This window comes from Musca domestica, unplaced genomic scaffold, assembly GCF_030504385.1.
Source record: "Musca domestica strain aabys unplaced genomic scaffold, Musca_domestica.polishedcontigs.V.1.1 2, whole genome shotgun sequence".
Classification (NCBI taxonomy): Eukaryota; Metazoa; Arthropoda; class Insecta; order Diptera; family Muscidae; genus Musca; species Musca domestica.
In genome coordinates, this window is record NW_026712249.1 from 38234872 (window position 1) to 38256505 (window position 21634).

The 21634-nt window shown below is 33.0% G+C and overlaps 2 protein-coding genes across 4 annotated transcripts in view; one reads left to right on the plus strand and one right to left on the minus strand.

Moving 5' to 3' along the window:
- Window positions 1–21634, minus strand: part of LOC101888243 (midnolin homolog) — a 173591-nt gene that overhangs the window by 99181 nt on the left and 52776 nt on the right. The gene's annotated exons all lie outside the window — the stretch shown is intronic.
- LOC131802250 (zinc finger BED domain-containing protein 4-like) lies at window positions 18474–20943 on the plus strand. Its single transcript, XM_059122143.1, has 4 exons — window positions 18474–18817; window positions 18872–20378; window positions 20436–20585; window positions 20654–20943. Exons 1-4 carry the CDS (start codon window positions 18504–18506, stop codon window positions 20846–20848), a joined length of 2166 nt encoding a protein of 721 aa, XP_058978126.1. The 5' UTR covers window positions 18474–18503; the 3' UTR covers window positions 20849–20943.

Here is a 21634-nt window from a genome sequence, read left to right on the forward strand (position 1 = left end):
AGAACTGTTTGTGTACAATTTCAGACAACTTGATTTAAAAATGTGGCTAAAATCACCAAAATAGTGAATATCAGGAGGTACCTTTATATGGGGGCTATACTATACGAGGGGCAGGGCTAAACCGTCTTAGAATTTTACGCTGATCAAGGATATATATATACTTTGTTGGGTCTAAAATTATTATTTCGATGAGTTACAAACCGAAAGACGAACTTAATATATCCTCCATACTATGTCTTGTGGAGGGTATAAAAAAGGTGAAACTTTGGGGGGGGGGGGTTGTGAAATGTGTATGTGTAAAAGAAGGGTCTATTTCGTCCATATTTGGACTTGATCTGATATAGAATTTATATGGGCTAAGTCTCATTTGAATACTCACTTCGATTTTTATGGCAGATATGATTTTTTTCAAATGGACCGATCTTCGAACAAAGTTCTGGAATTATCGGTCGCACAAGGCAGGCAGGCAAATGATGGTTTGATCCCCCCCTAAGTAATCTAACGCGGATTTGTTCTTAAAGACATGGGGCCCCTTTTTTACCATACCAAATGCTAGTTATCGTGTGTAGCCACAGGTCTGAGGGTATATAACCTTTATCAGGTCTAAAGTCTACACTGAGCTTCTAGGAAGCCTTTTATCTACAGGAGACCATTAGGAGCTTTTGGAAAAAATTTCCAATTTTATTTTCAAGGAACTTTTGAACTTCCATAGCTAAAATGCCACTTCTTCTCAGAAGCTACGCAGTTTCAAATATTAAACTCACTTCGACTTTTCTGGCAGATATGATTTTTTTTTCAAATGGACCGATACTACCTATCTTCGAACAAAGTTCTGGAATTATCGGTTGCACAAGGCAGACAAATGAACGGACCTGGTTTGATCTGCCCCTAAGTAATCTAACACGGATTTGACATAGGGTCCCATTTTGACCATACCAAATACTAGTTATCGTATGTAGCCATAGGTCTGAGGGTATATAACCTTTATCAGGTCTAAAGTCTACACTAAGCTTCTAGGAAGCCTTTTATCTACAGGAGACCATTAGGAGCTTTTGGAAAACATTTTCCAATTTTATTTAAAAGGAACTATTGAACTTTTGTGGCTAAAATGACACTTCTTCTCGGAAGCTACGCAGTTTCAAATAAATGTAAGATAATCCCGCCCATAAGAGCTTAAAATTTATTTTAAGATAATTCCATAAAGTACTCAACACCAAGTACTGGCGACCATGTGCTTTTGCTGGCGATCCCCCCGAGAAGATACCAACCTACCTAACCGGTAGCTGTGGCTATGACAACAAATTGGACATGGAAACAATAAAAAAATCTGAATTTCAATAAATTATTTTGTAATCATTGCTACTAATACGTAATAAATACTAACTTATTAAAATACTATAGAACCAACAAAAAAAATCAGTAGCAACAACAAAAAACAACATAAAAAATATAAATTAATATAATAACAATAACAAAAAACATATCAGATTAATTTCAGGTTTTTTTTTCAATTTTGATTGTAAATTAACCCAAAACAATGGGACGCGGCCCATCAACAGGCTCCAATCAACGAGACACACTCGTGGACACACTCTTCGCCGCCACTCGATTAGATTAAAACTAGCAACAATTTATTTTCCTATTTATATTAAAAAGTATTTAATAGTATAATTATTATGATTATTATTTTATTGTTAAAAATATTTTTTGTGTTGTTGTCGTCGTCGTCTTTGCCACTGATAATCTCTCTTCAATTACGTCAAGATGACGCCTTAGCGGAATTATTTTTTATTTTTATAATTTTTTTTATTACATTCCTCCAGAAAAGAAATTTTTTTCTGTTTCCAACACGACATGAAAATAGTTTCGTGTTTGCCACTTTTGTTAAGCAATGTGTGAATTTCTAACAGTTTGTTTTTTTCGAACCCATACAAAAAAATCGACAACTTTGCAATTAAAATTATATTACAAAAAAAATATATATATTTAAATTACCGTTCGGGTTGAAAAAAATGTGTTTTCCACGATATCTTTCGGAAAATATCATGTAGGGTTGGAGAATGTGACACAGGTCTACAGGGATTGGAAAAAATTACAATTAATACCAGATATGGTCTCGAATATTATATCTTCTATAAATAGAAAATATATGGATAAAAATCCCTTCAGAGACCTTTACAAGGGCATCTATGGAGGTAAAAAATCCTAAGGATATTCCATGGACAAAAAAAGCCTTTAAAAGTCTTCTATAGAAAAAATACCCTTTAAATTACCTTCTACAGAGAGAAGGCATTAAAAGTGAGAAGGCATCTGAAGAAGGCCAGTTCACTATAGAGGTGTCCATATGCATACACCGACGGACTTTTTCAGGTCTTTTGTAGACATAAGACTCTTCAAAGATAGTTAAAAGACAGAATGCCTTATTTTGATTTTTAATAACAAGTAAAAATACTGTAAATTCGGCCGGGCCGAACTTTGAATACCCTTCACCATTTGGTACAAATTTGGCAGTTTTCAAAAAAAAAAAAAAAATTAAAAATTCTATTAAAATCCCAAAAATGCCGAATTTAGCTGTTATATTAGGGTCTATACGACGATATGGACCTGTATAGGTAAAATTTGTCTTAAGCCATTACAATATTCAAATGTGAAACTTAAAAAAATCGCTTAATAATGTCACTAAAATCATCAAAATACCGAATATCGGAGGTACCGCCACATTGTGGGGCTATACGAAGACGTGGACCGGTACAGACAATTTTCTGTCTTAGGCTGTAGTATCCATTACGAACTTCAAATACCAAACTTGAAACAATTCCGGTGAATAATATCGCTAACATCATCAAAATACCGAATATCGGGAGGTACCGTTATATGGAGGCTATACGAAGACGTGGACCGGTACTGCCAATTTTCTGTCTTAGGCTGTAGTATCTATTACGAACCTCAAATACCAAACTTGAAACAATTCCGGTGAATAATGTCGCTAAAATTATCAAAATACCGAATATCGGGAGGTACCGTTATATGGAGGCTATACGAAGACGTGAACCGGCAATGACAATTTTCTGTCTTAGGCTGTAGTATCTATTACGAACCTCAAATACCAAATTTGAAAGACTTCCGGTGAATAATGTCGCTAAAATCATCAAAATACCGAATATCGGGAGGTACCGTTATATGGGAGCTATTCGAAAACGTGGACCGGCACAGCTAATTTTCTGTCTTAGGTTGTAGTATCCATTACGAACCTCAAATACCAAATTTGAAACCATTCCGGTGAATAATGTCGCTAAAATCATCAAAATACCGAATATCGGGAGGTACCCTTATATGGGGGCTATACGAAGATGTGGACATACACAGACAATTTTCTGTCTTAGGCTGTAGTATCCATTACGAACTTCAAATACCAAATTGGAAAGAATTCCGGTGAATAATGTCGTTAAAATCCTCAAAATACCGAATATCGGGAGGGAGGTTAATATACCCTCCATACTATGGTGGAGGATATAAAAAGGGAACATATTTCTGTAATGAAATGATCGTGTTTTCTTGCCAAAGAGGTCAGCTGAAAATGTGCACCTTCGGTTGGCCACCAAAACTCAAGCGCCGGCCATGGTGATGGTTTTGGCCGCCATAACAGCCAATGGTCGCTCTCCGCTCGTATCAGCACTGGTCACCCAAGAATAGTTACAAAAGTGCCGATCACCTCAAGCAAGAGCTTCGCCGGGAATGGGCCAAAATATCGCAGAGCAACATTCGGGCAGCGTGTGACGGTTTCATTGGCCGTTTGAAGGCCATAATTCGTGCTATTTCCGACATTTTTTGCTTTCATTTAAAAAATGTAAAAATTATGGCGTTTGATTTTGTTGAAGTTTTTTATCTCAGCGTGTATAGTCCGAAAAATTTTGAAGGCTTTTCAAAGAGAGAAAGTGTTCTATGGTCCGAACCTTCTATGGATTTTTTAAATCCACTTAAAGAAAGAGGATCTTCCTTTAGTCTAATGTGGAGAAGGCAATCTAGAATTCTTCTACAGAGAAAAGATCTGCTAAAGATCTTCCATGGGTGAAATACTGAAAAAGTCTTGTATAAACAGTGTACCGATATTGTCCATTTTCGCACCTGACCAAGTACTGATGCAAATATTTAGATTTGCGAAGTTGGAGCAAAATTGGATTATCCTTTCTGTGCATAAAAATATTTTTCCTTATACCAGAAGGAGTGGACCGATATTGCCCATCTCTGAACTCGATCTAAGTTTGATAATAATACTACGATGTACCAAGTTTGGACCAAATCGGATACTCCCTTCAAGAGTTATCGTTCGCACATAAAGACGGGTGGACGGACGGATATAGCTAAATCGACTCCAAATGTCTTGAAACGGTCCAAAAGAGACCTACGGTCCAAAACCGTTATTTCGATGAGGCACGTTTTGGCCGTATCTAATGATATATACCCTCTCTACCCATATGGCTTGTGTCCATTAAAAATTATATTTCTGCCAACCAATACTTTTCTGAAAACACTGTTCAGGAGGGGGTGTGATAAGAGGTTATACATTGCCGCTTATCGCCTATAATGTTCTACCTTTTCTTTGGTGACATTGAGATAATATTTTTTGCGCATAATCATAGAATAAACGGACAAACACTATGTACGAATGTGCGTGCGTGTGTGTGTGCGATGTTATCATATCAAACATGTTTTATGTTGCCATCATAAATGTTGATCATCTGCAAATCAGGCGGTTTGAAAGTGTTTGTTTACCATCACCATATGTTGTTTAATCAAGTAAATGGGTGAAAGGGGCGGGAGATGGGACTGTGGGTCGAAATCATTTCCATGGAAGGCCCATGGAAATGTTTTTGACCCCCATGTTCTTTCTTTCTAATTTGGTTGAATAATTTTTTGCAAGAATTGAAAAAACAAACATGACCTTGGCCACTGCAGTAAAGTGAAAATAATTGAATTTAAATTTGGTTTTGAAGGTAGTGGCGCTAGGGTTATTGGCATTTCGAAATTGAAAAAAGTGAACCGTCAAAATTTGTTGTTTAATTGAGTGGAAAGTTCGGAATTAATCAAGGCAATTTACATAGCAATTAATTGATTTTATTGGGTCTTCAATTTAGAAAGTCAATTAAATCAATTTCGCCCTTACAAAAATGTGGCAGGTATGGGTAGAAAAATGTATAACTTTTATAGAAAATTTCTACAATAGATAAAATAGATTTCTACAATTTTTGTATTGCTTGAAGAGAGGGGAAACAATTTCATAAAGTCACTTTAGAATATCAAACAGAGACAGGTAAGTGCAAATTACAGGAAAAATCTCTGTTTGATTGAATAGAAAGTTCCGAACGAAATCAGTTTAGATGGTAATTCATTAATTTTATTATGTCTTCAATTTAGAAAGTCATTTAAATCAATTTCGCCCTTACAAAAAAGTGGCAGGTATGAAATGAAAATTATAATAACAAAAGAACATTACTAGAATATTTTTACTATTAGCTGCCACGGCGTTTTGTTTGAAGTTAGATGAAAAAAGGATGAATATTTCACATATTGTAATAAATCTCGGATTTCAAAAAGAGGCAGTTAAGTGCAAATTATTATTTAATAAGCAGAATCGTTCTTAAATTGCGTGGAAAGTTCTGAATGAATTCAGTTTAAATGGCAATGAATTGATTTAATAAAAAAAAAAAAAAATAATTAAGTCAAACTCGCCCTTACAAAAAGTGGCAGGTATGAAAGGAAAAAATATAACACTTATAGAAATATTACTAGAATATTTTAATCCTTAGCTGTCACAATGTTTTGTTTGAAGTTTGACGAAAAAAGCCTCAAAAACGAACATTTCACATATTGCAATAAATAAACTTTAGAACTTCAAAGAGTGGCAGTTAAGCGCAAACTTTTATTAAATAGGCAAACTCGTTCTTAAATTGAGTGGGAAGTTAAGAATGAAGTCAGTATGTATGGCAATGAATTGATTTAATTGTCTCTTCAATTAAAAAAAAAAAACAATTAAGTCGAACTCGCCCTTACAAAAAGTGGCAGGTATGAAACGAAAAAAATATAACACTTATAGAACTATTACTAGAATATTTTAATCCTTAGCTGCCACTATGTTTTGTTTGAAGTTTGGCAAAAAGGCACAAAAATGAAAATTTCACATATTGCAATAAATAAACTTTAGAACTTCAAAGAGTGGCAGTTAAGCGCAAACTTTCATTAAGTGGGCAAACTCGTTCTTAAATTGCGAGGGAAGTTCTGAATGAAATCAGTTTAGATGGCAGTGAATAGATTTCATTGTCTCTTCAATTAAAAAAACAATTAAGTCAAAATCGCCCTCACAAAAAGTGGCAGGTATGAAACGAAAAAAATATAACACTTATAGAAATATTACTAGAATATTTTAATCCTTAGCTGCCACGATATTTTGTTTGAAGATTAACGAAAAAGCCTCAAAAACGAAACATTTCACATATAAACATTGGAATCTCAAAGAGTGGCAGTTAAGTGCAAACTATTTTTTAATAAACAAAATCATAATTTAATTGTGTGGAAAGCTCTGAATGAAATCAGTTGGGATGGACTTTATTTTCTCTTCAATTTAGAAAAGGCCATATAATTAATTTCACATTTATAAAAAAGTGGCAGGTATGGACCGAAATATCAAAAATAGAAAAATTTCATAATATTTTATCCCTAGACGTTAAGACGTGTATTGCTTGAAGAGAGGAGAAAAAATCGATAAATGAACACTTTACATATCGTAATAAAATGAGTTTGAAATTTCAATCAGTTGCACTTAAGTGCAAAATATTATTTAATGCAAAATCGATGTTTAATTGGGTTAAAATTTCAAATGAAATCTGACGAGATGGCAATTAATTGAGTGTAGTTTGTCTTCAATCAAGAAAAACAAATAAAATTCGCCCTTATCACAAAGTGGCAGGTATGAGACGTAATTTATGTTATAGAAGATTTATGGAATAGTTTTATCCGTAGACGTTAACAAGTGTATTTCTGGAAGAGGGGTGAAAAATGCTATAAATTTATTTTATTTCAATTAAATCAATTTTGAATTTGGAAGAGTGGCAGTTAAGTGCAAACTATTATTTAATAAGCAAAATTGTTGTTTGATGAAATTGAAAATTAGAATGAATTCAGTTGAGATGGCAATAATTGATTTCATTTGGTCTTTAATTTATAATTGCAATTAAATCACTGTTAAAAATGGCAGGTAAAGAACGAAAATTATAAATCCTGCATAATATTTCATGAATATTTTTATCCCTTTCTGTTACGACGTTGTTTCTGAAGTTTGATGAAAATGTACACTTCGCATGCGAAAATAAAATGACTTGGAAATTTAAAAGTGTGGCAGCTAAGTGCAAACAATTATTTATATAGACAAAATTATTGTTTAAATGAGTGGAATGTTCTGAATGAATCAATAGAGATTGAGTTTTGCCTTGTTAAGGCGAAGATCATATGTTTTATGATTTATGTGTTTGTTTTCTCTTTCGAGACGAGCTTAATGATCAGGAATTTGCAGTGAAAAGGAAAGCCAGATAGACACTATCACACACTCACCACTATGCGACGCGTTTCGCCGTTGGTTAAGCGGCTCATCAGGCATATTTGGTGTGGATGATGGCTTACAAGGGCCGTTCTCTGGAAAGTAGTATATATTTCGAACTTATTGCAAATTAGCATATGCGAATTATACACTAGAAACTCTCCAGGTTGGACTCAAGTTCTATTGGCAGATCTTTTTCACAGCAAAGTTTTTGTTTTTGTAGTGATGGATTTTTTTGTCCAGAGATTGATTTACTTTTCTCTTCAATTTAGAAAATAAATTAAATCAATTTCACCTCTTTCAAAAAAGTGGCAGGTATGAAAAAATTTTGATATATTCGATATATTCCGTCGACATTAAGACATGTACTAGATATAGAAGATAGCAAAATGGAGCTTATAAATGAACATTTGATATAGTGCAATGAACAAACTTTGGAATTTCGCAGAGTGGCAGTTAAGTGCATATTATTATTTTATTGGCAAAAAAAAAAATTAATTGAGTGGAAATCTTGAATAAAGGCAGTTGAGTTTGATTTTTTTGTATTTTATTGTATAATTTTAAAAAACATTTAAATAAATTTCGACGATGTAAAACAGTGGCAGGTATGGGCCGAAATATCACTACAATAGGAAATTACCAGAATAGTTTTATCCGTATCTTTTACGACATAGTTTACTTCAAAATAGGTGAAAAGGCTCATAAATGATAATTTCACATACTCCAATAAAATAACTTTGAAATTCCAAAAGTGTGGCAGTTAAGTGCAAACTATTATTTAATAAGGGAAATTTTTGTTTAAATGAATTGAAAATTTGAATGAATTTTGTTAAAAATGCCAACTAATTTTTAACCAACATTTCAATTAGTAATTTTCGAGTTTCAACAAGTGGCAGCTAAATGCAAACTTTTATTTAATGAGCAAAATCGTTTTTTGATTGAGTGAAAGTTCCTAATGAAAAATCAGTTAAGATGGCAATGATTTTATTTTGTCTTTAATTCACAATATCAGTTATATAAATGTCGTCCTTATCAAAAAGTGGGACGTATGAACCAAATGTTTTATCCATAGCTGTGCCGCCATGTTTTACTCGAAGATAGCTGAAAAAAGCTTATAAATAAATATTTCACATATTGTAATTCAATAAACATTGGATTTCAAAGAGTGGCAGCTAAGTGTAAATTTGCTATTTAGTATACAAAATCGCTGTTTAATTGAGTGGCAAGTTATGAATGAAATCATTTTAGAGCGCAATGAATTAATTTCACTATTTCTTCAATTAAGAAAAGTAATTAAAAAATGTCGCCCTTATGAAAAAGTGGCAGGTATGGGTCGAAATATCTATAATAGAAAATTTCATAATTTAAGAAGTGTATTGCTTGAAGAGAGGAGAAAAAAAAGCTATAAATGAACATTTCACATACTGCAATAAAATCATATTCGAATTTTAAAGAGTGGCAGCTACGTGCAGTATATAATTTATCGAGCAAAATCGTTAGTTGAATGAGTGTAGAATCTAAAAAAATTCCAGTAGAGATGACAAATGATTGATTAGTGCCTTTAATTTGAAAAATTAATTAAATAAATATCTCCCTTATAAAAAAAGTGGCAGGTATGAATAAAAAGTTTTATCCATTGCTATACCGACATGTTTTACTCGAAAATAGCTGAAAAAAAAGCTTCTACATAAAGCATTTTTTGAATTGCAATTAAATAACTTTGGAATTTCAAAGAGTGGCAGCTAAGTGCAACATATTGTTTATTAAGAAAAATCGACTTGGAAGGCAAAAATCGACTTTTCTCTGAACCAAAAGGCGATCCCGCTTATTTTTGGCTGTAAAAAAATATGAAATGGGGATGTTAGAGACGACTTTGGTGGAATCTACTTGAGGTATTGTCAGGGTCGACTATTGACACTTTCAAAATTGACTTTCAATTGATGGATTGAATTCGAAATTCGACTATAAAAAATCGACTTTGTAAAAGTGGAGGTTTTTTAAATACCCATAATGGATTTATCGACTATTCTAAAATTGAAGTACGTATCGACTTCCAACTAATCGAAAAATCGACTTTTATTCCTAAAAGATGAAAAGTCGGTAGTCACTTGAGTCAAAAAAAAATCAATATCGACTTTTTTAAATTCGAAATTCGATTTTTATTAAAATTCGATTTTGATTAAAATTCGTATCGACTTCCAAATAATCGAAAACTCGACTTTTAGTACTAAAAAGGTGAAAAGTCGGTAGTTACTTAAGTTAAAAAAATCAATATCGATTTTTTTAATGCGAAATTCGATTTTGATTGAAATTAGATTTTCATTGAAATTCGATTTTGATTGAAATTCGATTTTCATTGAAATTTGATTTTGATTTGGATTAAAAATCGATTTTAAAATCACGATATATCACATCATCTGTAAATTTTTAATTGAAACCCCACTCGAATTGTATTCCCATTAATCTTCGCTTTTGACAGCAGCTCATTCTTCATTTTTTGTTTCCCACACTATTCCAAAAAATTGAAAATTTCCACTCCATACAAAAATAAAAAATGGCAGGTGAGTCAGAAAAAAAAATTAAACTTTCCGCACGGCCACCTGGGAAGCCTTTTGTTTTTCTAATTAAAACGTGCCTTAATATTCTTTTTTCACTACCAATTTTTTTTTTATTTAATTGATAAATTCCCTTTTTATTATTCAACACAAATGACATGATTGTCATATAGAATTTTATTGACAATTTAGATTTAACAAAAAAAAAAAAAAAAAACGAAAACTTTAAAGTTTTGCCCAAAAACTTGTTGCCGCCAGTACACGCAGTCTAGCAAAGCCATTATACTTTGAAGTTAAGTTCATGGTCGTCGGTAGCGCCAATATTTTTGGTGTGTGTTTTTTTTTTCAGATCAGTTAAAACTGGCTAACAGTCTGTGGTTATTGAAAACCACTGTGCCAATAAACGCCTTTTTTCTGGTAAATTCGTCGAATATCAGTCTATTTGATTTTTCATTTTAGTTCTGTTTTTTTTTGGCGAGGTAGTGAATGGTGTTTTTTTTTCGTTTAACACATGATTGGTGATAATCATTTTAAGTGTGAATGGCGGCGAGTGAGTGCTAGAGTGTGGGTTAGCCATGTGGTCGACTGATAGGAGAATTTGTTGCTGTTGCTGTTTTTTGCCATGCCCATATCTCGAAGAAAAATCAAAATATAAATAAATAATTAAATCCAAATGTAAACAAAACATTGTGGAAAAAAATTCAAAGAGGTGTAGCCACTAGATATGAGACCATAGAACAAGATAGCGGGTAATTAGTGGTGTTTTTCGACAATGATGATGATAATAAGGTGGTTATCGTCTTGCGGTGTTTTTTGCGAAGGGAATAAATTCTTATCAAGTTTCTAAGCCAGAAAATTGATATGTTTCCTTTGAAAGAAATGAGTCTCTTACCATCCCGTGATTGCTCTAATCATGATAATTTAGGCTTGATAATTTCGAAACAATTTCAAGTGATAATCCTCCCAACAACAGTATTAGTTTTTTATTTAAAAATTTTCAATACCTAACACAACTGAGTCATGGTTTCAAGGCAAAAAAATTGAACTAGGAAACATGTAGAGCAATATTTGATTTAGCTGCCACATCATGGTTGGCTCAAAAAACCAAAATTTGCTAATAAATTAAACTTTATATTTTCGAAAATGGAATCTTTTGCCAATAACAAGAATTTTGCACTTAAATAAGTGACAGCAAAGTACAAAATTATGTAATTTAATAGATTTATAGAAATTTTTACTTAACTGCCACACCATTTATTGCTCGTATTTTGAGGAAAATTTAGTATCTCTAAACTACAATGGAGAATACCTTTGAAAACAAAATTTGTATTTACTTATTTTAAAATTTAAAACTAGAAAAATTATTTTTAAACTTAGCTGCCATATCATGGTTGGTTTATAAGTGAAATTTTGCTGGTAAATAAAAATATATTTTTTTATACCATGAAATCGCCACAAATACAATTGACAACACGAAGAATTTTGCACTTAAATAAATGACGACAAAATAAAAAATAATATAGCTGATAAAAATCATAGGAGATTCAACTTAAGTGCCACACCCTTTATTGCTCACATTTGGAGACTGAGGTGATATTTGAAATTTCTAATGGAAAATTTCATTAAAAATAATTTCCAATTTCATTTTGTTGAACTTTAAAACTTGTAGATCAGTTTTTTAACTTAGCTGCCATATCATATTTGGCAAATAAGTGAAAATTTGCTGGTAAACAAAAATAAATAGTAAAATACGAAGAAATAGTAAAATACGAAGAATTTTGCACTTAAATAAATAACGGCAAAATAATAAATAACATAGCTAACAAAAATCACAGAATATTCAACTTAGCTGCCACAACATTTATTGCTTTCATTTTGAGGCAGATATTATATTTGAATTCTCCAACGGTAAATTTCATTAAAAATAATTTACACTTTAAATATATTGAATTTTAAAATTTAAAAGATTTAACTTAGCTGCCACACCATGGCTTGCTCACAAATGATAATCGGTTGACAAAATTATCGCGTTTACTTGCCAAGAGGTCAGCTGAAAATGTGCACTTTCTGTTGGCCACCAGAACTCAAGCGCCGGCCATGGTGATGGTGTTGGCCGCAATAACAGCCGATGGTCACTCTCTGCTGGTATTAATCGACCGTGGCACCAGAATAAATGCCGAATATTATGGTGAAAATATTCTGGAGGGTGTATTAAAGCCTTGGGCACGCAAACATTTTGGCCGCGCACCTTGGACATTCCAACAGGACTCAGCACCATCGCACTCAGCACGCACGCGCCACCCAAGATTGGTTACAAAATGAGGTTCCTTGCTTTATTTCCAGCGCATAATGGCCACCAAATACTCCGGATACCAATCCGTTGGACTATTGTGTCTGGAGTATTTTGCAAAAGCAAGGTTGGCACTGAAAAATACCAAATGGTCGATCACCTCAAGCAAGCGCTTTGCCGGGAATGGGCCGAAATACCGCAGAGCAACTTTCGGGCAGCGTGTGAAGGTTTCATTGGCCGTTTGAAGGCCATAATTCGTGCCAAAGGTGACCAATTTGAACAAATCTCAAATGGCCAATATAGGGCAAAATTACCTGAATTTTATTACATCCCACCAAATTCAGCCTAGAAGCCAGTACATCAAATTCGGAGAAAATCGGTTCAGATATAGCTATAGCTCCCACACATAAGTTTCATCCGAATTGGTGTTTAAGTCCCTCGCATTCGTAATACGTATTCTACAACAATGACATTTGGTACCAGATATCAGATACAGTCCAGAAATACCTCTGCCAATTTGTATCAAGATCGGTTCAGATTTGGATATAGCTCCCATATATATCTCAAATTCAACCGATTTCGGGTTATTTGTGCACTAAATGGTCAATATAAGTCCTAATAACCTGAATTTTGGTACATCCCTCCAAATTCAGTCTATAAGCCAGTACATCAAATTCGGATAAAATCGGTTCAGATATAGCTATAGCTTCCACACATAAGTTTCATCCGATTTGGTGTTGAAGTCGCTCACATTCGTAATATGCATTCGATAACAATGATATTTGGTACCATATATCAGATACAGCCCTGAAATACCTCTGCCAAATTGTATCCAGATCGATTCAGATTTCGATATAGCTCCCATATAAATCATTAATCCGATTTCAGGTTTATTGTGCAAATAATGGCCAATATCAGCCCAAATGGAGTGAATTTCGGGACGTACGTTTCCATTTGGCAGAACTCGGTTCCGATATATAATGTTTTAATATAATCCCTTTCGAAGTGATAACATACACTCTATAGCAATTTTATTTGATATTAAAGATGAAAATGTGGTGAAAATCGATTCAGAATTGGATGTGCCTCCCATATATTAGTACCCTCTGAAACCAAACTGTATTTGGTCTAAAGCCAAATGTTGATAAGAGGTATGATCTAATATATAGTCGGTGATATAGTCGGTCCCGCCCGACTTTTGACTTTTCCTTATTCTTTCCCTGATATGTTCATGCCAAAATAAGGAGTGACTAGTATATTCCGTAAGTAATTATTGGTACCAAAAAGTATTTGATTAACACATTATTTGGTAATGACCTTTTTTGGTTTTTAAAATCTGTAGCTAATGACAAGTTAAAAAACGTTACCCCAGTTTCAAACCATGCCTTTTTATTTGCCTCTCGACTACACCATACCGATTTTTCTTTCCAAAATACCCTGATCTATTGGCTAACCCTCTCTGATTCTTTCTCACCTGTCTATGACGTCAATCAGTTATCAAAGCACTTTATCATCTTGAGCATCATCCTCATCATCATCGTCAATTTCACTTTCTTTATTTTTCGCAATATATCTTCCAAAAAAACCCAATGGCCATTATTTCCATCATTTATAACTTCGATGGTTTTGGATTATGAAATTATGTATGTCTATGCAAATTTCAATATTTTTTTTATTAATCATTTTTTTGATATTGACTTAATTTTGTTATGTCTATACAAAAGATTTGTTATTTTTTTTCGCATAATCATAATATTTTGCAGGGTAGGTAGGTAGGTGGTGGCTAGTGAGTTAGGTAGGTGTGAGTGAGTCTGTGTCGAAAAAATCATCACCAAATCATATTTATCTATGATTCGAAATACAGGTCGGCAGCATAACAAAACTAGGTTTTGTTTTAAAAAAAATAACACAAAGCTTGAAAATTATGTTAAGAGCAAAAGTCGATAGACGAACGGCAATGGCTTGGCTGATGTATAGCCGGTATGGACTAGATTTAACGCTGTGGTTGGTTGGGGGCTTTTTGTGAAACCGGTTTTTATGCGAGCAGGGATTTCGAAGTTCAATTTTTATTTTCAATATTGAAATGTGTGACTGCGAGTTTGTGTGTGTGTGTTAGTGCGTGTGAATATTATATAATATATTTATGCACACAATGCTGGAGGGACAAATGTCTGCAATTATGATTTCTTCAATCACTTGTGATTTTGTTTCGTCACTTGGGGAAATAAATATTGTATTGGCAGATTTTGGCAAAAATATGGAAGGGAAAAATTGAAAATATTTAGTTTAGTAGGAAATGGAGGAAACATTTTTATTAAAGAAAAATATTAAATATTTTAAAATAAAAAAAAATAAATATTTTAAAATAAACAAAAAATAATTACATATTTTAACATAAAAAAAAATAAATAAATATTTTAACATAAAAAAATAAATAAATAAATATTTTAAAATAAAAAAAAATAATTAAATATTTTAAAATAAAAAAATAATTAAATATTTTAAAATAAAAAAAATAAATAAATATTTTAAAATAAAAAAAAATAAATAAATATTTTAAAATAAAAAAATAATTAAATATTTTAAAATAAAAAAATAATAATTAAATATTTTAAAATAAAAAAAATAATTAAATATTTTAAAATAAAAAAATAATAATTAAATATTTTAAAATAAAAAAAATAATTAAATATTTTAAAATAAAAAAAAACAAATTATTTTTACTAAACTACAAATTTTTGTTCGATAAATTTTTGAAGAAAAAAAAAATGACGAAATATTTTCCTCTAAAAAAAATCCCCATGGATCCACTAACTGCTCCAAAAAATTGCAAGTTTTTGATTTGTTCCAAAGCTTGACAGAATCCGCGATTTTTGCCATTTTTCGATATCATAAGGGAACAAGTAAAAATTATAAATATTGAGATATGCCAAGACTGAATGGAATCGGATATTAATTTCGCGTTTTATGAGCTTTTAAAATGTTGACCCTTTGTGGGGGACGTACCAGAAGGAGTGGACCGATATATTCCATCTTCACAGAAGATCTTGTATTGGTAGAAATAATGGAATGTGAAAAATATGAAAAGAATCGGTGCAAATATGTGCAAAATTTAAAGAGAAACGGATGCTTATTTCAGATTTTATAATCGTTTTGGTCATTCCAAACTTTGATCCTTTGTGTGGGAGGTACCAGAAGAAATAGTCCGATCTCTACCATCTTTATTACAAATCTTGTGTTGATGGAAATATTGAGATGTACCTAGTCTGAATGGAATCCGATGTGGATTACCCGTTTTATAAGCTCCATGGATATTGACAAATTTTACCCTTTGTGGAGGAGGTACCAGAAGGAGTAGACCGATATATCCCATATTCATAGCAGATCTTGTGTTCGTGGTAATAATGAAATGTGTGAAATATGAAGAGAATCGGGTGCTTATTTCGGATTTTATGATCGTTTTCAGTTATTCCAAACTTTGAGCCTTTGTGGGAGAGGTACCAGAAGCAATGGTCCGATTTCTACCATCTTCACAACAGATCTTGTGTTGGTGATAATATTGAGATGTGCCAAGTCTAAATGGAATCGGATGTTAATTTCGTGCTTTATGAGCTTCATGGATATTCAAAATTTTGACCCTTTGTGGGGGAGGTACCAGAAGTAGTGGACCGATATATCCCATCTTCACAGCAGCTCTTCTGTTGATAGACATATTAAGATGAACCAAGTCTGAATGGAATCGGAGGTTAATTTCGTGTTTTATGAGCTTCATTGATATTCAAAATGTTAACCCTTTGTAGGGGAGGTACTTGATGGAGTGAACCGATATTTTCCATTTTCTTACCTGACCTATTACTGATGCAAATATTAGAATTTGCAAAGTTGGAGCCAAATCGGATTATTATCTCTCTTTCTGTGCAGTAAAATATATTTTGTTTTGAAAATTTCGACCTTTTTTGGGTGAGGTACCAGAAGGAGTGAACCGATGTGGTCCATCTTCGAACTCGATCTAACTTTGATAATAATTATATAATGTACCAAGTTCGGAGCAAATCGGATACTCCCGGAGGACATCGCTAGATAGACTCCTAATGTACTGAAACGGATTTGGTCCAAAGAGATCTAGGGTCTAAAATTCATTTTTCAATTTCAATTTTATTTGAATTAAAATCCAAAATTAAAAAAAAAAAAAAACATAGAGAATTGGTATTTTCCTACGCATTCACTTTTTTGACATTCATAAAAAAAACGTAAAATTTTCATCATGACATGCAAACTAACATGAGGCCGTAACTCTCCGACCCAATTCTTTAAAAACAAACATTTTCCAAAAAAAAAAAAAAAAAAAAATTATAAACCCACACCTTGATGAAATTATCATTATAAATGACACATAATTTCAAAACTTTCCATTGAAAGAATTAAAGAAACCGAAAAAAACAAACCACACACAAAAAGTTTTCCCCCAAACAGTCACCTTTCTTGATAGTTTGGCCCCCATTTACTTACCCCCCTCCCAAGAAAGGAAATTATAAAGAAGTCACATACTGAAAAGTTTTCAATGAACACTGTTTTTTTTTTTTTGATATTTGTTGTTACTGCTGTTATTGTCGGTTTGAGCAACAACTTTCTCCTGACCTTGGTAATTTAATGCTTGACAATTCCCAAAAAAAGTCGAAAAACAAACATAAAACGATGGCCAATGTTCTTTCAATTTGTATATAATCACGTTTTTGTGCAGACAGACAGACAGACAGCAGGTAAAGTAAACCGAGTGAAAACTTGAAATATTAAAATAATTGGTGTCAGCATTTTTTTCTGTTTTTTGATGGTAGGAAAAAATTGTAAATATTATTTTAATGACTGGAGTTGTAAAATTTCGATTCGTTGTGAAATTAAAGGAAAATATCTGAATTTAAATATTTTTAAAATCTTTATTAGTCAAAATGATATATATGAGCAAAATATAATTTTAAAATTGCTCTTAGGCAGGTATGTGAGAAAAATGGCTTTGTTTTCGAATATTTGTTGGAAGTTTTAATTTTTATACCATCAGCCATATGGCTAGAGGGTATATATCATTTTGATACGGCCAAAACGTGCCTAATCGAAATAACGGTTTTAGACCATAGACCTCTTTGGACCAAATCAGTTTCAGGACATTTGAAGTCGATTTACCGATGTTTGTCCGTCCTCCGTTTGTCTGGCTGGCTGGTGCGTACAAAAAATCTCGAAGGGAGTTTCCGATTTGGTCCAAACTTGGTGCATCGTAATATTATTATCAAACTTAAATCGAGTTTGAAGAGGGGCAATGTCGATCCACTCCTGGTACCTCTCCCAAAATATTTTATTGCACAGAAAGAGAAAGTATAATCAGATTTTTCTCCAACATTTGGATCAGTGCTAGGTCTGGTGAAAAAATGGACAATGTCGGTCCACTCCACTAGGTACCTCCCCCACAAAGGATCATAATATGATGTGAGAGTCCACTTGTCTTTAGAATACACACATCACAATATTTTTTTATCCCAAGGTCTGGTGTAAAGATGGTAGATATTGGACCACACCATTAGGTACCTCCTTCACATAGGGTTACAATTTTGAATAAGTATGAAGCAGAGCACGAAGCCGATCGGCTCGCAGTCGGCGTGCAGCCGCCGCCGACTTTTTTTAAGTGATCTGAGCCGCCGCTGATGTATGCGGCTCTCATCGGCTCAAATTTTTAGCCGACTGAGTCGGCTAAGCCGTTGAAAAATATAAATTTATACAGCAAATTTGTATAAATATGTCTTTTAATCTTATCGATAAATTAACATATTATAATGCTCATTATTGGACGATAATTTACATTGTGCACTCGTCTTCGAGAGGCAAAAACGTGTAGGCTATTTATATTAATTATACCCTACACCACATAGTGGTAAGGGTATTATGACTTTGTAGATTTGTTTTTTTATCACAAAACCTTTGGCAACCTTTTGTAACTTACGAATTTTGATGGAGTGGCAACCATATTGTTTGCCAAAGATTCGTTGTGTTTTTGCTTGTTCAAAGAAAAGAATGCAAAATGTGCCAAAGGAATATTAAAAATTATTTTTCCGCTAACCGAAAGGGTCAAACAGTTTTGACTAAATCAGAATCCGATTCTGACGAATCTGTTGATACTGAAATCAATATTTCTCCATATGCAGATGTATCTCAATATGAAGATCTTTTTAAAAAGAAAAATGAATTTAAAAATTTGGCAAAGGTTGTTGTAAATGAAGGTGGTATATCAATGTGTTGGAAATATTTTGGTGATCTCTATTTTAAAAAGAGGCATATACTTCAAAAATATAAATTTTGCAAATTGTGTTTGGATGAAAAGACCAATTTAAAAAGGTAAGAATTTCTAATTTTTTCCATTCGCATGTGTGTAAATGTTTATGATTTTAGTTTTGGAAAATCAACATCAACCACAAATTATATGAACCATCTACGAGCTGTACATAACTTGGACGTGAAATCTTTAAATAACCTGAAAAGTTCAACAATGACACAAAATGCATTGAAATCCTCAACAAGTTGTAACAACAAACAACAAAATGCTCGCCGGGTCGCCGAAATGTGCTGTTGGGATTTGCAACCGTTTAAAATTGTTGAAAGGCCAGGATTTAAGAAATTGGTATCTTTCTTAAACCCAAAGGCTATATTCCCCACAGATAGGACAATAGCTACGACGGCTTTAAACGATGTTTATAACATATATTTGGACCACGTAAAAACAAGCCTTAAAGAGTCGCCCAAAAATGTTACACTTGTATTGGATATGTGGTCAGATAAACATAAGCACTTGTCTTACATAAACATAAAAGTTCATTTCTGCCAAAATTTTCAAATGCAAATTGTAACGCTCAAGACAGAGATCTTTCCACGACCTCACACTGGACTAGCAGTTGTAGAAAAAATTGAAGAAGCTTTATGTGAATTTAATCTGTTGGAAAAAAACATATGTGCTGTTACTGATGGTGGAAGCAACATCGTTTCAGCTTTAAAAATTAAAAATATACCAAGATATGGTTGTATGGCTCATGTTTTACACAGATTTTTGATGGAAGATATACTAAACAACAAGTCATTTGAAAATATTAATAACATAATATCAAAATTAAAAAAAATTTATGGCAGCTTAATGTATAGCTATGAAGAAATATCAAATATTCAAAATATGGAGGAACAAAACGATTTAGAAAAAATATTTACTGAGGTTGAAATAATTTTGGAGAGTTTGGATAGTTGCGAACAATTTCCACATGGAGATGACTATTTTACTGAACAATATGAAGCAACTTTAAACGTCAAGCACCACACCTCTTTGAAAAATTCCGTTGCAACACGTTGGAACTCTCTGCTTGCAATGATTCAAAGCTATACGAATAATATATCCACTATAAATGTAGCATTAGTTAAAGCTAAAAAGGAACTGTTATTGATTGGGACAATGGAAAAGCAAATTATAACGGAATTTGGCACGTTTTTAAAAATTTTTGAGGACGCAACAAAACACCTTCAAGGCCAAGATTATCCGACGATATCTTCGTGTATTTATTTTCAGGAATCCATTATGTCCTCATTGAAGAAAGAAGAAGAAAAAGCGTCTTTTGAACTAACAATCAATTTATGCAATTTCGCTGTGCAAAACTTCACGAAGCGATTCAAAGTATATAGAATGTATGTTGTAGCTGCGCTTATGGACCCATGCCAAAAAAACTGGCCTGTTTTAGATAAATATATACTACAGATACCCAAACAATCGCCAAACTCCTTGGAACTTGTGCATGATGTTCTGTCTCCAATTTCCAAGGAGAACTTGATTATGGAAGAAATTGAAAAATTAAAGGAAATCGATGACACATTATTAAATGAGCCATCAACGAGCACTGAACCAAATGCAAAAAAACAGGTATTATGTTTTAATAAATGTAAAGGTAAACTTAACTGACGTATATTTTACTTGCAGAAAATATCAGCTAGTCGTCAAAGAATGTTGGAATTTATGGGACCATCGCCTTCTAATGTACAAAATAACGTAGAGTTAGAAATAAGAAAATATTTGGAAATGAAAGTCGAGGCGGTCGAGCCTCTAGATTGGTGGCGACAGAACAAACAAGTACGTTAAAGATTCACATCTTAAACTTGTTTTAAGCAGGTTACGTTTTGACCATTTACTTTTTATAGATCTTTCCAAATGTTGCTACTGTAGCAAATATGTGCTTTGGAATTCCAGCCACATCAGCATCTTCAGAGCAAGCATTTTCATATGCCGGGAATTGTGTAAATGCAAAGAGAAGCAGCCTGCATCCGGCAACAGTAAAGAAACAATTGTTTGTTCACGATAACAAGGCAGTCGTCGAACCATTTTTATCAAATTAAAGTATTTTTATTAATTTTTAATGTGCTATAAGCAACAAATGTGCATATAAACCTATATATTTCATTTTTATTTTAAATTAAATGAATTGACAGTTATTAAAACAACCGAAATTATTTGTTCACGTTAAAGTCGTCGTCTGTAGCCGACTTTTAGCCGCCGCCGGCCGTATATTGCTTTAGCCGCCGCCGCCGATTTTCTTTCGGCTGCAGTCGACTTTTAGCCGCCGCCGACTTTTTTATGCTTAGCCGCCGCCGCCGAGAATTTCACATCGGCTTCGCCCTCTGGTATGAAGCTCGTAAAACGGAAATGAGTATCCGATTCTTTTGAAATTTCATACATCCCAATACATCTGCTTAAGCCAGATCTGCTGTGAATATGGTAGATATCGGACCACTCTTTCTGGTACCTCGCCCACAAAAGGTCAAAATTTTGAATGATTATAATGTTTATAAAATTTTAACTAAGATTCCGGTTATCTTCAAATTCCGCATATTTTAATATTTCCACTAAGAAGAACGTATTGAACGGACCAATCCTTCTAGTACTTGCGAAACCACTCAAGAATTTGAATGGTCACACGCAAGACAAAATATATTTAAAAAACCCAAAATTGCCTGAGGGTATGCAGCTGTCATTTAATTTGTTTTTGAACAATTAAATTAAGTTCTGGAAAGAATATCCCAAATTATAACCATATCTTTCATAAATCGCAAAGCCTTGGATATGAGGTCCAATAGTTTGGTATGGTCATAAAATGAGTACACATAAACGAGTGATCAAAATTT

Bases quoted from the DNA above. Each gene is read 5' to 3' on its own strand.
- LOC131802250 (XM_059122143.1), top strand. From the start codon at position 18,504: ATGTGCCAAAGGAATATTAAAAATTATTTTTCCGCTAACCGAAAGGGT. The intron at 18,818-18,871 runs GTAAGAATTTCT...TTATGATTTTAG, and splicing joins GAAAAGACCAATTTAAAAAG to TTTTGGAAAATCAACATCAA. The intron at 20,379-20,435 runs GTATTATGTTTT...TTTTACTTGCAG, and splicing joins AACCAAATGCAAAAAAACAG to AAAATATCAGCTAGTCGTCA.